This window comes from Salvelinus fontinalis, chromosome 4 (assembly GCF_029448725.1).
Source record: "Salvelinus fontinalis isolate EN_2023a chromosome 4, ASM2944872v1, whole genome shotgun sequence".
NCBI classification, from domain to species: Eukaryota; Metazoa; Chordata; class Actinopteri; order Salmoniformes; family Salmonidae; genus Salvelinus; species Salvelinus fontinalis.
This window is the reverse complement of record NC_074668.1, coordinates 1686027-1703542: the sequence shown is the minus strand read 5'-3', so window position 1 is coordinate 1703542 and position 17516 is coordinate 1686027. Positions and strand designations below refer to the sequence as shown.

General features: G+C 40.5%; 2 protein-coding genes across 2 annotated transcripts in view; both read right to left on the bottom strand.

Moving 5' to 3' along the window:
• The window catches only part of LOC129852979 (trichohyalin-like), a 15102-nt gene extending 12564 nt beyond the window's left edge, over positions 1-2538 (bottom strand). The window contains exon 1 of the mRNA XM_055918589.1: positions 2419-2538. The gene's annotated coding sequence lies outside the window, so the exon portion shown is untranslated. The remainder of the gene's footprint in view (positions 1-2418) is intronic.
• A 1029-nt stretch (positions 2539-3567) lies between these two features.
• On the bottom strand, positions 3568-16181 carry LOC129852985 (butyrophilin-like protein 9). The gene is made up of 3 exons (XM_055918594.1): positions 15741-16181; positions 8541-8567; positions 3568-6475 (listed from the first exon to the last, which is right to left on the bottom strand). Exons 1-3 carry the CDS (start codon positions 15958-15960, stop codon positions 6102-6104), a joined length of 621 nt encoding a protein of 206 aa, XP_055774569.1. The 5' UTR covers positions 15961-16181; the 3' UTR covers positions 3568-6101.
• Positions 16182-17516: the final 1335 nt, after the last annotated feature.

The following is a 17516-nucleotide window of genomic DNA, read 5'->3' as shown; positions in this document are numbered from 1 at the left end:
TTACAGTATGTCCGTTCCAGTAAACTAGGCCTTGTGGGGTTTTGTTAGGCTTAGCGTGCTAAAATAACTATAAACTAGATGGGTTTTACATTAATTAAAGTTTAGGCTACTGACTCATGTAGGCCTGACAATTTGTCTTTGTTCTCAAGAGTAACAGGTTCTCACAGCCTAACCATGGGGCCACAGCCTGAAAGAATGTGTTGTGTATGCAACAATGTACAAGGGCATAAGATATGAACAGCAGTGTGAAGTGTGTGTGTGTTATAATTGTGCAACAAAGTGTGGCTACTGTGAGGTTCTGAATTATGCACTATAACCCAATTCTGAATTATGCACTATAACCCAATACTATAACACATGTGATTGAATATTAGCAACTGTTGGCCTGGGAGACTGGGTGTCTGTGTGTGTGTGTGCTGAAAGTAACAGTTAGCCCCAGATAAGTGTGCTGGGAAGCTGTGGTTAGCCTTGAGCGAGAACAGTGGCCATTGTATACAGGTGCGAATAGCTCAGACAATATTACAGAGCTGTCTGACCTCAGTCTTTGGGGTGAAGGAGCGTAATCTACACAGCAACAGCGTCGGGACATCACATGCGCTAAGGGGCCAGGACTGGCTTAAGGCGCCAACATCAACGATAGGCTGGGTAAGTCTAAACCATGCCCAGTCTCTACTCTGACAGGCCGGCTCGGAAGTGGGAACTATCTCTGTCATGAGTATAATATACTATCTTTGTCAGGAACAAATCAGTTCTCTGTCTTATCCTGCGTGATGAAACATTGAACCCGTATATACGGAAATTGCATTTGCCATTTATTACTTAGTTAATAAAAAGTACATAGCATACAATTAGTGACTCATTGTCATACTTGTCCTTATACCAGATTGAATTGACGCAACCCTAACAGCCTGTCTATTATTATCTATCTAGGTAGCTATGTTATCGTTTGTTATTTTACAGTTTGTCTGTTCCAGTAAACTAGGCCTTTCTGTTATTAATCTATCTAGCTAGCTATGTTATCGTGTGTTATTTTACAGTTTGTCCGTTCCAGTAAACTAGGCCTGTATATTATTAGTCTGTCTAGCTAGCTATGTTATCATTTGTTACTTTACAGTTTGTCCGTTCCAGTAAACTAGACCTGTCTATTATTAGTCTGTCTAACTAGCTATGTTATCGTTTGTTATTTTACAGTTTGTCCGTTCCAGTAAACTAGACCTGTCTATTATTAGTCTATCTAGCTAGCTATGTTATCATTTGTTACTTTACAGTTTGTCCGTTCCAGTAAATGAGGCCTTTCTATTGCTATTATGTTGTGTTATGATGTTGACTTTTCTTAAAATATCGCTGGAACATGAAGCGTCGTTGGACTGGACTGAACAAACTAACGTTAGCTAGCTAACGATAGCAGCAGCTACCGTGGGGTGTGAGAGTCTGGACGCCGTCGATTAGGCTGAGTGTCATTATTGTAACTTTTATAACGTTTACACATGTCAGATTTCAGTCGTTCAGGAGACGGAATAATGCTGGAATCTAAAGGCGTCAACCCGGGAGAAGCAGGCTGATAACTATGAGTGTTTGTCTGATCGCTGAGTCTAACATCCAGCAGCTGAACAGGAGAGGTACATTTTCCCCTTATCCCTGCAGTACATGAGGACACAGTGCGGTCCACAGTGCTTGTTTTGTAAGTAACCTAGGTGTGAATCTATCTTGTGATTTAACATAGACTTATTGAAGGTTATTTTACTGATTTAAAGATCATGGACCGTTTCCCTGTTTTAGATTAGGATGTTTTTCATTAGATTTAAATAATGTTTCCATATCTCAGTAGAAAACAAAGATAACTAAGGCCAGGGCGTGACAAAAAGCATGTCTGACATGTATTGAGGTGCACTATGGAAGGCCGTTTGTGTCGTTGCGTGTCAAAAAGATACACGTCAAATAACATTATTTGAACGTGTTAAATTATTATGTGTGACGTGGTGTCATACTCAGGTCCTGATTGGTCAAGAAGCTTATTGAAGTGTATCTTTTTGACACGCAAAGACCCAAACGGCGTTCCTTAGAACACGGCGTGTCGTTTCCAATGTGAACAAATGAGTCATAGTGGGCGGAACAAGGAAGGAGGTGGGCATGGCCAGGCACGAGCTAGTGAGATCCTATTGGCACGTTCTAGCATTGTTTGAATAAGTAATTTATTTATTCATTCAATAGTATGCCTATAAAGACATTATCATTTGAGGGAGGTGGTACAATTATTAGTAATTATTTCCTCCAGTCAACAGTTATCTGAGCTGAACCAATCATCAACTGGTCTATTGACTATTTGATACATTACAAATGAATTAGTCTGAAAAACTGAATGACATCACTCATGTTCCCTGATTCAATCCTCTCTCCTCCAGACTCTCTCAAACTTACCAAGCTCACCAGCTGATGCCTCCCTCTTCAGCTTGTCCTCCTGGGTCTCATGTTGTAAGTACTCTGATCCTGAGGCTATGGTGTAAAACAGAGAGGTGAGTTCTGTGTGGTGGACTACATCACTATATACAGAGCAAACAGGACCAATCAGATTTCTCCTGTCACGCAAGCCTCCCTCATGTAGGAACTGTGGGCACCAATGAGATCTGGTTAACTTCATAAATAATGTTGTTTTGTTATTGTCCTATCTCTGATCAAATGATTATGTTCATTGTTAGTGATAACCAGCATTGGGCTCTATGGCAGATACAGGATATTGTGTCAGGAGGCAGGGTTCTATGGAATATACATTCAGTAGAATCTGAAGAACATCTGACATCATAATCCAACCTACCTTGAGAACATTTGGGGAGAGTATTGATAAATGTAAAGAAACTGATTTAATGTGTAGCCTTGAAGAAGACACACTGCTGTTCACAAGGCCTGTAGTTTTTATAGTATCAGATTAACACTCTGGTCTGTTCTTTGTCTTGTGTTATTGGTTGTCAATAAACAAAACAGACAAATAATTACTCACCTAATGCTGATCATCCATTATCCAAGATGGAGAGTCATGAATAATGATCATGTAAAACAGAAAACATTAGTTATTATTGTTCATTGAATTTCTGTCTCATTACATCATTTAATGAAATACCATACATCATATTGGAATGACTGTTCATCACATTCATTACTAATGTACATCTAGGGAAAGGGATGTAAGCAGCACTACTATGTGAGCAGTCTGAGAATGACTGAATGCTTCATAATAAGACATCAAGATAAATTCAAGCTGATTCTATTTAAATGTTGGTGTGTGAAATGTTGAGCTATATGGCAGATATATTGTGGGAGATCTATGATATGAAAATTCTGGATAATTTGAAGAACATCTATACATCTTAATCCAACTTACCTTGAGAACATTTGGGGAGAGAATTGATAAATGTAAAGAAACTGATTTAATTTGTAGCCTTGAAGAAGACACACTGCTGTTCACAAGGCCTGTAGTTTTTATAGTATCAGATTAACACTCTGGTCTGTTCTTTGTCTTGTGTTATTGGTTGTCAATAAACAAAACAGACAAATAAGTAATTACTCACCCAGTCTTGCTCCTGATCATCCATTATCCAAGATGGAGAGTCATGAATAATGATCATGTAAAACAGAATACATTAGTTAATATTGTTCATTGAATTTCTGTCTCATGTCATAATTTAATGAAATACCATACATCATATTGATATGACTGTTCATCACATTCATTACTAATGTACATCTAGGGAAAGGGATGTAAGCAGCACTACTATGTGAGCAGTCTGAGAATGACTGAATGCTTCATAATAAGACATCAAGATAAATTCAAGCTGATTCTATTTTCATTTTGGAGTGCAATGTTGACCTCTATGGCAGATACAGTTGAAGTCGGAAATTTTCATTCACCTTAGCCAAATACATTTAAACTCAGTTTTTCACAATCCCTGACATTTAATCCTGGTAAAAAATGCCCTGTTTTAGGTCAGTTATGATGTCAGTGTGTCAGAAGTTTACATACACACAATTAGTATTTGTGTGCATTGCCTTTAAATTGTTTAAGTTGGGTCAAACATTTCGGGTAGCCTTCCACAAGCTTCCCACAATAAGTTGGGTGAATTTTGGCCCATTCCTGCTGACAGAGCTGGTGTAACTGAGTCAGGTTTGTAGGCCTCCTTGCTCGCACACCCTTTCAGTTCTGCCCACACATATTCTGTAGGATTGAGGTCAGGGCTTTTTGATGGCCACTCCAATACCTTGACTTTGTTGTCCTTAAGCCATTTTGCCACAACTTTGGAAGTATGCTTGGGGTCATTGTCCATTTGGAAGACCCGTTTGCGACCAAGCTTTAACTTCCTGACTGATGTCTTGAGATGTTCAATATATCCACATAATTTACCTACCTCATGATGCCATCTATTTTGTGAGTGCACCAGTCCCTCCAGCAGCAAAGCACCCCCACAATATGATGCTGCCACCCCCAATGCTTCACGTTTGGGGTTGATGTTCTTCGGCTTGCAAGCCTCCCCCTTTTTCTTCCAAACATAACGATGGTCATCAAGGCTAAACAGTTCTATTTTTGTTTAATCAGACCAGAGGATATTTCTCCAAAAAGTACAATCTTTGTCCCCATGTGCAGTTGCAAACCGTAGTCTGTTTTTTTATGGCGGTTTTGGAGCACTGGCTTCTTCCTTGCTAAGTGGCCTTTCAGGTTATGTCGATATAGGACTCGTTTTACTGTGGATATAGATACTTTTGTACCTCTTTCCTCCAGCATCTTCACAAGGTCCTTTGCTGTTGCTCTGGGATTGATTTGCACTTTTCACACCAAAGTACGTTCATCTCTAGGAGACAGAAAGCGTCTCCTTCCTGAGTGGTATGACGGCTGCGTGGTCCCATGGTGTTTATACTTGCGTACTATTGTTTGTACAGATGAACGTGGTACCTTCAGGAGTTTGGAAATTGCTCCCAAGGATGAACCAGACTTGTGGAGGTCTACAATTTTTTCTCTGAGGTCTTGGCTGATTTCTTTTCATTTTCCCATGATGTCAAGCAAAGAGGCACTGAGTTTGACAGTAGGCCTTGAAATCCATCCACAGGTACACCTCCAATTGACTCAAATGATGTCAATTAGCCTATCAGAAGCTTCTAAAGCCATGACATCCGTTTCTTGAATTTTCCAAGCTATTTAAGGGCACAGTCAACTTAGTGTATGTTAACTTCTGACCCACTGGAATTGTGATACAGTGAATTACAAGTTAAATAATCTGTCTGTAAACAATTGTTGGAAACATTACTTGAATCATGCACAAAGTAGATGTCCTAACCGACTTGCCAAAAATATAGTTTGTTAACAAGAAATGTGTGGAGTGGTTGACAAACAAGTTTTAATGACTCCAACATAAGTGTATGTAAACTTCTGACTTCAACTGTATATTGTTGGAGGACTATGTGAAATGTTGACCTCTATGGCAGATATATTGTGGGAGATCTATGATATGAAAATTCTGGATAATTTGAAGAACATCTATACATCTTAATCCAACCTACCTTGAGAACATTTGGGGAGAGTATTGATAAATGTAAAGAAACTGATTTAATTTGTAGCCTTGAAGAAGACACACTGCTGTTCACAAGGCCTGTAGTTTTTATAGTATCAGATTAACACTCTGGTCTGTTCTTTCAATAAACAAAACAGACAAATAAGAAATTACTCACCCCGTACTGATCATCCATTATCCAAGATGGAGAGTCATGAATAATGATCATGTAAAACAGAATACATTAGTTATTATCATTACCTTCAAATCACCATCTGTCACATTATCCTCTCATATACCATAGTGATGTGATATACATCAGAGGGGTATGAGTGTTCATCACATTCATTACTAATGACAATCAAGGGACGTGACAGTAATGTTGGAATGGTTCTAATGCTTTAGGACCAGCTCAGAGCTCACAGTGATGGTAATATGCATTGTAACTAGTTGATATTCAGAATGAATCTAGTCTATTCATCTGTAACTCCTACTATGAACTCCTACCTACATGAGAAAGTACAAGTGTTCTGTACAGGGAAAGAGACTGGTTGTTATTGTTGTTGTTTAGGTGTTTAGAAACATTACTGGACTTCTACAACACTTACCTTCTCTCTCCCATAAACCCACTGCAGCCTCCATCTTCTGTTCTCCATGGATGACCTGACATATGTAGACTACTCTATCTGGCCTCCTGAAGTCTCTCAGCCTCAGAGACACATTGCCTCTATCCAGCTCCTGGGTGATCAGACTCAGTCTGCCCTCATAGCCACTCCTCTCTGTCACCTGGCCATTCTGATACAGGTAAATACACTCTGTCTCTTTAAACCACCTGATCGTCGATGCAACAGCACTGTTATCAGGTGAGAGGTGACAGGGAAGGGTGACCTCTTCACCAACATCAGAAAACACATAGTCTTCTGAGGTGAGTTTAAACTGATCTGTTCAGAAAGAGAGAACATTTCATGTTTAATGACATCATCTGTGTCAGGAACACAAATCCTCTCAGTACATTGATAAACACAGCTGAATTAAAAAATACAATAGACATACAACAAACAGGACCATGTCAATTCTAAAATACAACCCCCACAATCCCAGACAGACATATTCATTTGAAGGAAAGTATATATGTCATAGAAGAATGTGATGCTACAATCTAGAATGATATTATCCCATTTGTTCCCACATCTTTCCCAGACATGCCACTATGCTAATCTTATGCCACTAGTAAGCCTAACATGTCATCCATTTTGATTATTTATTTATTTAAAAGTATGTTTTATTCTTGGTCACAATTGTGACAGAGTGCTCTGTTTATAATAACATAAACAGATATTTACCCCTATTCCTCAACCTCAATATCTATATACCTCAGTCCACTTACCCACACACCTAAACTCAATGACCCACACACCCCAGCCCTGTTACCCCCATGCCCTAACCCTAACACCCACATGCCAATACCCTCAAATCTATACAATCAAGTACAGATACAGGCATATCCTGGCCCTAAATGACCTGTGTGTTACTCAAGACCCCAGTTTATTTGCCAATACACCTCATCCCTGTTACTTTCATATCTCAGCCCTGTTACCCACTTTCCTTAGGCCTGTATTCCTCAAGTCACCAACAGTAACCTATATCCAGCTATTCACTGCACACCCCAACCCTGTTATCAGCATGTTTTAGTCCTGTGACCTCTGACCTGTATACACTAATCATTTCATAGATAAACTAATATTACACTGGTATAACACATGTGATCCAGCCCCAATCTCTTGTTTCTACCACAAACGTTGTTGCCAGAAAGGATTTGATTGGACAATAGACGTCCATCCAGCCCCATTACCTGTATGAACCTTGTGTATCCCTACACCCCATTATAAACCAGGGAAATCCATGGGCATACTCATATAAAACCGGTCTACCCCAGTGTCCAAGCCTCAACATTCATACTAACCAGGTCTACCCCAGTGTCCAAGCCTCAACATTCATACTAACAAGGTCTACCATTGTGCAAGAGACACTAAACAAACCTAATAACATTAAATATCACTTCAATTATTATACTCATTCAGTTTATGGGTCTATACACGGCCAATTCCCCCTGAAATAACAACATATGATGTTTTACAGTAAAAATCTCTGATTTAAACATCAGTAAAGGTAATGGATAATGGTAACATCATCTGTAACATCATTTAGAACAAGTAAATCCTGAACCGAACTCAACTTAAATCTACTGAAGAAAGAAAAGGGATCTGCTATGACTAAATATATAGAATAAATTAGAGGCACTGTATTTTCCTATTAGTCAGACATGTTTGGCAGGTAGCCTAGCGCTTAAGAGCATTGGGCCAGTAACCGAAACGTCGCTGGTTTGAATCCCTGAGGAAACTAGGAAAACATTTGTTGATATGCCCTTGAGCAAGGCACTTAATCCTAATTGCTCTGGATACATATTTTATTTATTTAACGAGGCAAGTCAGTTAAGAACAACTTCTAATTTAGAATGACAGCCAACCCCAGACGATGCTGGACCAATTGTGCTCTGCCCTACGGGACTCCCAATCATGGGCGGTTGTGATACAGCCTGGAATTGAACCAGAGTCTGTAGAGACACTTCTTGAGATGCAGTGCCTTAAACCGTTGCGCCACTCAGGAGCCCAACTTACTTGTTGATATGTACAACTTTAACTTCTCTAGATCCAGCAAAGTACAAAAGGTTTATTTTCTTCCGTATTGTGTCCGGCTGGATTAAATGGGTTCTATAATAAAGAGATGTTTGGAGGGAGAGGTCACTGTGGAGCAGTAGAGCTGTTTCTCACAGACACAAACTCAGCTACAACTCCTCATTTTACAAACACATTTCATCCAGACACACATTTACACATAAAGACAAATAAAACCACAAACACATTTCATTTTCAATAGTTGGTTCAGTTCTGTTCTCCCAAATACATGAAAGAAATGTTCATCATTAATTATAGCATGGTGACTTACTATCAACGTTGGACTCTGCCATTTTAACTGCAATAAAAAGAGAAAACATTCATATTTACATCATTACCATTCATCAAATTCTCTCTTTTGCTCAATCACACAGATACAAACATCACTTCCTCTTTCTCCAGTCCTCATTGTTTTAAAACAGGACTTTTGTGTCTAGTTTGGAAAGTGAAATATACTGACATCTCCTCTTACCTTTACTGGACTTCACATCCTCCACTTCACATTCAAAATAGTTGATTTAAATCCATAACCACTCAAATAGTAACTATATGTGCATATCTACACGTTTTTACAGAACAATCTACACCTCAGGCCTAAACTGAGACACAACTTTCACCTTCACCTTTACACAGGTACTTGGAGTAATCTCCTCCCCCCAGCCTCTCTGGTTATTAGAAAACCCAGTCACAAAGTCTAAATTGTCTATAGGCCTATCGTAAAATGTCATGAAAACAAAAATGTACATTTCTGATCTTAATTTAAGTTTAAGGTTAGGCATAAGGTTAGAAGTGTGGTTTAGGGTTAAATCTGATTTTAAGAATGTAGCTCAGTTGGTAGAGCATAGTGCTTGCAATGCCAGAGTTGTGGTTTCGATTACTAAAAAAGTATGAAAATGAATGACTCACTACAGAGCGTCTGGTAAAATGTAAAAATGGTCAGGGTTTGTGACTTTGTTAACTAGTGAGCAACATTAGAGGGTTTATGCTATCATACAGCATGGTGCTGTCTTCTATCATCATATTTTAGTTAATCATCTCTAAAGTTCTAAAAACTGTTTCAATTCAATTCAGAAGACCGATCCAGCCAGCAGATTGTAGTGATGTTCTTTAATTATAGTCATATTATCCTGAGCTGTAAAGATTTAACAGTGCATATCAATATTAGCTTCTCTTATCTCTTTGGACCCATTCACATGAGTAAATGAGTGAAATTGCTTCCATGACAAATAGTCTCAATGCTTTTCCATCCCCTCCTAACAAAATAAATGTAGCTGACTGGTGGTCATTTACTGTCTGAGAAGAGAGTATCATTGCCGCCTGCTGGTACATGTTGGAAACTGCAGTGAATTTACAAATCAGAAAGTCAGACATACCATATATGGGACTGGGAGTAAAGGCTGAGTTTGGGTTAGGGTGTGTAGGGGACAGGGCTGGGGGTAAAGACTGTGTTTGGGTTAGGTGTGCAGGGGACAGGGGACAGGGCTGGGGGTAAATACTGAGTTTGGGTTAGGGTGTGCAGGGGACAGGGCTGGGGGTAAAGACTGAGTTTGGGTTAGGGTGTGCAGGGGACAGGGGACAGGGCTGGGGGTAAATACTGAGTTTGGGTTAGGGTGTGCAGGGGACAGGGCTGGGGGTAAAGACTGAGTTTGGGTTAGGGTGTGCAGGGGACAGGGCTGGGGGTAAAGACTGAGTTTGGGTTAGGGTGTGCTGGGGACAGGGCTGGGGTAAAGGCTGAGTTTGGGTTAGGGTGTGCAGGGGACAGGGCTGGGGGTAAAGGCTGAGTTTGGGTTAGGGTGTGTAGGGGACAGGGCTGGGGGTAAGGGCTCAGTTTGGGTTAGGGTGTGCAGGGGACAGGGGACAGGGCTGGGGGTATAGACTGAGTTTGGGTTAGGCTGTGCAGGGGACAGGGCTGGGGGTAAGGGCTGAGTTTGGGTTAGGGTGTGCAGGGGACAGGGCTGGGGGTAAAGACTGAGTTTGGTTTAGGGTATGCAGGGGACAGGGGACAGGGCTGGGGGTATAGACTGAGTTTGGGTTAGGGTGTGCAGGGGACAGGGCTGGGGGTAAGGGCTGAGTTTGGGTTAGGGTGTGCAGGGGACAGGGCTGGGGGTAAAGACTGAGTTTGGGTTAGGGTATGCAGGGGACAGGGCTGGGGGTAAGGGCTGAGTTTGGGTTAGGGTGTGCAGGGGACAGGGCTGTGGGTAAAGACTGAGTTTGGGTTAGGGTGTGCAGGGGACAGGGCTGGGGGTAAAGGCTGAGTTTGGGTTAAAACCATTACAATCTGGGCACTTACAGACAGTATCCATGTCAGCACCTTAAGTTAATCAAGACTTTAATTTTCAAAAAAGACACCGGAAACCATATACTTTTTTTGGTCAATTATCTTTAAATTTAGTCTCAGTATGACAATTTTCAACAAGTTTCTACTGTGACATTCTGCACAATGCTGTGTCATGTGGTAGCCCCTGGCAACAGTGTTTACCCTGTTCATCCTCAAACCCAAACCAGTATGTTCTAACCCAGCTGTAGATGTGGAGTATAGCAGCAATTCACTAGAATAGGAGGCATTTTCTGCAACTGAATTCAATTTATTTTGTCATGTTTTTTATTTTGAGTACAAAATATACAAGTGATGCTAGATCTTATGTTTTACAAGTAGATATTTAAAGTTGCATTTGATTTCAACGGTTTGTTTTTAAGTTAATTGTCTGAATTATTTTGGTTAGGTCAGGGTGTGACGAGGGTGGTTTGTTTAGTTTTTGTATGTCTAGGTGTTTATATGTCATGGGGTTTTTGTAAGTCTAGGTATATGTATGTCTATGGTGGCCTGGTATGGTTCCCAATCAGTGGCAGCTGTTTATCGTTGTCTCTGATTGGGGACCATATTTAGGTAGCCATTTAGGTAGTTTGTGGGTTCTTATTCTATGTTTAGTTGCCTGTCTGCACTAGCCATTTTAGCTTCACGGTTCGTTTATTTTGTTTGTTTGTTCAGTGTTCGTTCTTTCAATAAAGAAGAATGTACGCTTACCACGCTGCGCCTTGGTCTCCTCCATACAACGACCGTGACAGTTCTCTATCTAGACAATATTACCATGTCGTCTGAGAAGGTTACTGGTGATTTGTCATTAACTATTTCTCATTGATCCCCATTCAGCCTCATTTACTGCCTTTAAAAAACATAGCTGATATGGCTGACTTGCTTAAACAAATGTGGTTTCTACTGACAATGGAGATGTACAAACTATGGTATAATGGGACGACAAGCGGATAAGAGGCAATCCGTAATTTCGATGAAGACATTAATGAGCGAGCTAGGACGGACGTAGTCAATATATAAAATGGCACCGATAGACAGGGCAGCCGTGCTTCTAGCCCCGAGGAAACTTTGCAGTGTTATTTCTTACATTGTTAGCCCAGACATTTTAGTGTGTTATTACATACAGCCGGGAAGAAGAAGGGCGGGGTGTATGTTTCATGATTAACTACACATGGTGTGATTGTGAAAACATAATGGAACTCAAGTCCTTTTGTTCACCCGACTTAGAATAAATACCTCACAATGAAATGCCGACCGTATTACCTCCCAAGAGAATTATCTTCGGTTATAGTCACAGCCGTGTATATTCCCCGTTACACCTGTTCAGTGTGCATTTACAGGTGATTAGAATGCTTGTTATGGTCATTTTTACATGCCTTCATTACACCTGTCCAGTGTGCCTTTACAGGGGATATTAATGCTCTACTCAGACTCTGTCTAGAGTCTCGCTCCAGAGACTGGGTGGACCGGCCCCTGGGCACAGGGGCCAATCCAGCCAGCTCACTTCCCCAGGGATATGGGGGGAGGGGCCGGAGAGAGCTGAGGCTGACCCAGGGAGGGGGGCCCGACCCCCGGAGAGGGGTGCCTACTTCCGCCAACGGCCACCAGGGGGCACAGTACATCCAGCCAGCTCCCTGCACGGGCTGGGGCAACCCAGGGGGAGCCACTACATTCAGCCAGCTCCCTGCACTGGCTGGGGCAACCCAGGGATCGCCACTACATTCAGCCAGCTCCCTGCCCCAAGGAGAAGAGGGGTGATGGCCCAATGAGGGCCACCAGGGGTCGCCACTTCGTCCAGCCAGCTCCCTGTTCCAGCTATAGAGAGAAATAGTAATGATTTGTTGGACAGCCTATGGACATCCCAATGCTGCCCATTCTGTCTCATCAAAATTCCCCAAAATGCAAACAGGTATGACCTTTGACCCACCAAGGTGGACCCATGGAGATGTCATTAACATTTCAATTATTTTATACTTAATTTCATACCTTATACCTTATTTCATACCTTAAGTTAATAACATATCAATTGCCTGAAAATAAAAACTGAAATATTTAAACAAAAACAAAAGAATAACAATTTTAAACTAAAAGACTAAAAAAGCACGTTAAGGAAAAGTAAAGCTAATAAGGTGTGTTTTAAGATCCCTTTTAAATATGTCCACAGTTTCAGACCTCCTCAGGTTCTCTGGCAGGCTATTCCAGAGGCTGATGGGCATAATAACTAAAGGCTGCCTCTCCATGCCTCTTGGTCCTAGACTTCACGATAGTTAAAAGGCCAGTGCCAGAGGCCCTGAGGGACATACTGGGTACATAACTTAAAAGCATGTCTGACATGTATTGAGGTGCACTATGGAACGCCTTTTGGGTCTTTGCGTGTCAAAAAGATACACGTCAAATAACACTATGTAAACTATATGCAAATGTTGGCCGATCACAAATAAGGTGCATGTGAAAACAGCTATATGAAAAACATCTCATTCATCATCACCAACAAACGACTAAATCATGTCGAACCTTAAAAACATGAGACCTCTTTTTAAGTTTTACCAGCCAAGTGCAACCACCTTTACAACCAGCCCAGGAGGATCAGGTGGTTCAAAGGTAGGATTCATTCAGGTAGGTTAGGTAATACCTGGCAAAAGTCAACATTAAACGGTACAACTACCTAGTAACTTTAACACGTAACGCTCCCCTGTCTATTATTAGTCTATCTAGCTAGCTATGTTATCGTGTGTTATTTTACAGTATGTCCGTTCCAGTAAACTAGGCCTTGTGGGGTTTTGTTAGGCTTAGCGTGCTAAAATAACTATAAACTAGATGGATTTTACATTAATTAAAGTTTAGGCTACTGACTCATGTAGGCCTGACAATTTGTCTTTGTTCTCAAGAGTAACAGGTTCTCACAGCCTAACCATGGGGCCACAGCCTGAAAGAATGTGTTGTGTATGCAACAATGTACAAGGGCATAAGATATGAACAGCAGTGTGAAGTGTGTGTGTGTTATAATTGTGCAACAAAGTGTGGCTACTGTGAGGTTCTGAATTATGCACTATAACCCAATTCTGAATTATGCACTATAACCCAATACTATAACACATGTGATTGAATATTAGCAACTGTTGGCCTGGGAGACTGGGTGTCTGTGTGTGTGTGTGCTGAAAGTAACAGTTAGCCCCAGATAAGTGTGCTGGGAAGCTGTGGTTAGCCTTGAGCGAGAACAGTGGCCATTGTATACAGGTGCGAATAGCTCAGACAATATTACAGAGCTGTCTGACCTCAGTCTTTGGGGTGAAGGAGCGTAATCTACACAGCAACAGCGTCGGGACATCACATGCGCTAAGGGGCCAGGACTGGCTTAAGGCGCCAACATCAACGATAGGCTGGGTAAGTCTAAACCATGCCCAGTCTCTACTCTGACAGGCCGGCTCGGAAGTGGGAACTATCTCTGTCATGAGTATAATATACTATCTTTGTCAGGAACAAATCAGTTCTCTGTCTTATCCTGCGTGATGAAACATTGAACCCGTATATACGGAAATTGCATTTGCCATTTATTACTTAGTTAATAAAAAGTACATAGCATACAATTAGTGACTCATTGTCATACTTGTCCTTATACCAGATTGAATTGACGCAACCCTAACAGCCTGTCTATTATTATCTATCTAGGTAGCTATGTTATCGTTTGTTATTTTACAGTTTGTCTGTTCCAGTAAACTAGGCCTTTCTGTTATTAATCTATCTAGCTAGCTATGTTATCGTGTGTTATTTTACAGTTTGTCCGTTCCAGTAAACTAGGCCTGTATATTATTAGTCTGTCTAGCTAGCTATGTTATCATTTGTTACTTTACAGTTTGTCCGTTCCAGTAAACTAGACCTGTCTATTATTAGTCTGTCTAACTAGCTATGTTATCGTTTGTTATTTTACAGTTTGTCCGTTCCAGTAAACTAGACCTGTCTATTATTAGTCTATCTAGCTAGCTATGTTATCATTTGTTACTTTACAGTTTGTCCGTTCCAGTAAATGAGGCCTTTCTATTGCTATTATGTTGTGTTATGATGTTGACTTTTCTTAAAATATCGCTGGAACATGAAGCGTCGTTGGACTGGACTGAACAAACTAACGTTAGCTAGCTAACGATAGCAGCAGCTACCGTGGGGTGTGAGAGTCTGGACGCCGTCGATTAGGCTGAGTGTCATTATTGTAACTTTTATAACGTTTACACATGTCAGATTTCAGTCGTTCAGGAGACGGAATAATGCTGGAATCTAAAGGCGTCAACCCGGGAGAAGCAGGCTGATAACTATGAGTGTTTGTCTGATCGCTGAGTCTAACATCCAGCAGCTGAACAGGAGAGGTACATTTTCCCCTTATCCCTGCAGTACATGAGGACACAGTGCGGTCCACAGTGCTTGTTTTGTAAGTAACCTAGGTGTGAATCTATCTTGTGATTTAACATAGACTTATTGAAGGTTATTTTACTGATTTAAAGATCATGGACCGTTTCCCTGTTTTAGATTAGGATGTTTTTCATTAGATTTAAATAATGTTTCCATATCTCAGTAGAAAACAAAGATAACTAAGGCCAGGGCGTGACAAAAAGCATGTCTGACATGTATTGAGGTGCACTATGGAAGGCCGTTTGTGTCGTTGCGTGTCAAAAAGATACACGTCAAATAACATTATTTGAACGTGTTAAATTATTATGTGTGACGTGGTGTCATACTCAGGTCCTGATTGGTCAAGAAGCTTATTGAAGTGTATCTTTTTGACACGCAAAGACCCAAACGGCGTTCCTTAGAACACGGCGTGTCGTTTCCAATGTGAACAAATGAGTCATAGTGGGCGGAACAAGGAAGGAGGTGGGCATGGCCAGGCACGAGCTAGTGAGATCCTATTGGCACGTTCTAGCATTGTTTGAATAAGTAATTTATTTATTCATTCAATAGTATGCCTATAAAGACATTATCATTTGAGGGAGGTGGTACAATTATTAGTAATTATTTCCTCCAGTCAACAGTTATCTGAGCTGAACCAATCATCAACTGGTCTATTGACTATTTGATACATTACAAATGAATTAGTCTGAAAAACTGAATGACATCACTCATGTTCCCTGATTCAATCCTCTCTCCTCCAGACTCTCTCAAACTTACCAAGCTCACCAGCTGATGCCTCCCTCTTCAGCTTGTCCTCCTGGGTCTCATGTTGTAAGTACTCTGATCCTGAGGCTATGGTGTAAAACAGAGAGGTGAGTTCTGTGTGGTGGACTACATCACTATATACAGAGCAAACAGGACCAATCAGATTTCTCCTGTCACGCAAGCCTCCCTCATGTAGGAACTGTGGGCACCAATGAGATCTGGTTAACTTCATAAATAATGTTGTTTTGTTATTGTCCTATCTCTGATCAAATGATTATGTTCATTGTTAGTGATAACCAGCATTGGGCTCTATGGCAGATACAGGATATTGTGTCAGGAGGCAGGGTTCTATGGAATATACATTCAGTAGAATCTGAAGAACATCTGACATCATAATCCAACCTACCTTGAGAACATTTGGGGAGAGTATTGATAAATGTAAAGAAACTGATTTAATGTGTAGCCTTGAAGAAGACACACTGCTGTTCACAAGGCCTGTAGTTTTTATAGTATCAGATTAACACTCTGGTTTGTTCTTTGTCATGTGTTATTGGTTGTCAATAAACAAAACAGACAAATAAGTAATTACTCACCCAGTCTTGCTCCTGATCATCCATTATCCAAGATGGAGAGTCATGAATAATGATCATGTAAAACAGAATGCATTAGTTATTATTGTTCATTGAATTTCTGTCTCATTACACAATTTAATGAAATACCATACATCATATTGGAATGACTGTTCATCACATTCATTACTAATGTACATCTAGGGAAAGGGATGTAAGCAGCACTACTATGTGAGCAGTCTGAGAATGACTGAATGCTTCATAATAAGACATCAAGCTAAATTCAAGCTGATTCTATTTAAATGTTGGTGTGTGAAATGTTGAGCTATATGGCAGATATATTGTGGGAGGTTTATGATGTGAAAATTCTGGATAATTTGAAGAACATCTATACATCTTAATCCAACTTACCTTGAGAACATTTGGGGAGAGAATTGATAAATGTAAAGAAACTGATTTAATTTGTAGCCTTGAAGAAGACACACTGCTGTTCACAAGGCCTGTAGTTTTATAGTATCAGATTAACACTCTGGTCTGTTCTTTGTCTTGTGCTATTGATTGTCAATAAACAAAACAGACAAATAAGTAATTACTCACCCTCTTCTGATCATCCATTATCCAAGATGGAGAGTCATGAATAATGATCATGTAAAACAGAATGCATTAGTTAATATTGTTCATTGAATTTCTGTCTCATGTCATAATTTAATGAAATACCATACATCATATTGGAATGACTGTTCATCACATTCATTACTAATGTACATCTGGGGAAAGGGATGTAAGCAGCACTACTATGTGAGCAGTCTGAGAATGACTGAATGCTTCATAATAAGACATCAAGATAAATTCAAGCTGATTCTATTTTCATTTTGGAGTGTAATGTTGACCTCTATGGCAGATACAGTTGAAGTCGGAAATTTTCATTCACCTTAGCCAAATACATTTAAACTCAGTTTTTCACAATCCCTGACATTTAATCCTGGTAAAAAATGCCCTGTTTTAGGTCAGTTATGATGTCAGTGTGTCAGAAGTTTACATACACACAATTAGTATTTGTGTGCATTGCCTTTAAATTGTTTAACTTGGGTCAAACATTTCGGGTAGCCTTCCACAAGCTTCCCACAATAAGTTGGGTGAATTTTGGCCCATTCCTGCTGACAGAGCTGGTGTAACTGAGTCAGGTTTGTAGGCCTCCTTGCTCGCACACCCTTTCAGT

What these genes read in the sequence shown, in the direction of transcription:
- LOC129852985 (XM_055918594.1), bottom strand. Translation starts at nt 15,960, where the DNA reads ATGAAGTTAACCAGATCTCATTGGTGCCCACAGTTCCTACATGAGGGA. An exon ending in GGCATCAGCTGGTGAGCTTG is followed by an intron (nt 8,568 to 15,740) that starts GTAAGTTTGAGA and finishes TTTTTATTGCAG; the next exon opens with TTAAAATGGCAGAGTCCAAC. An exon ending in GGCAGAGTCCAACGTTGATA is followed by an intron (nt 6,476 to 8,540) that starts GTAAGTCACCAT and finishes CTTTCTGAACAG; the next exon opens with ATCAGTTTAAACTCACCTCA.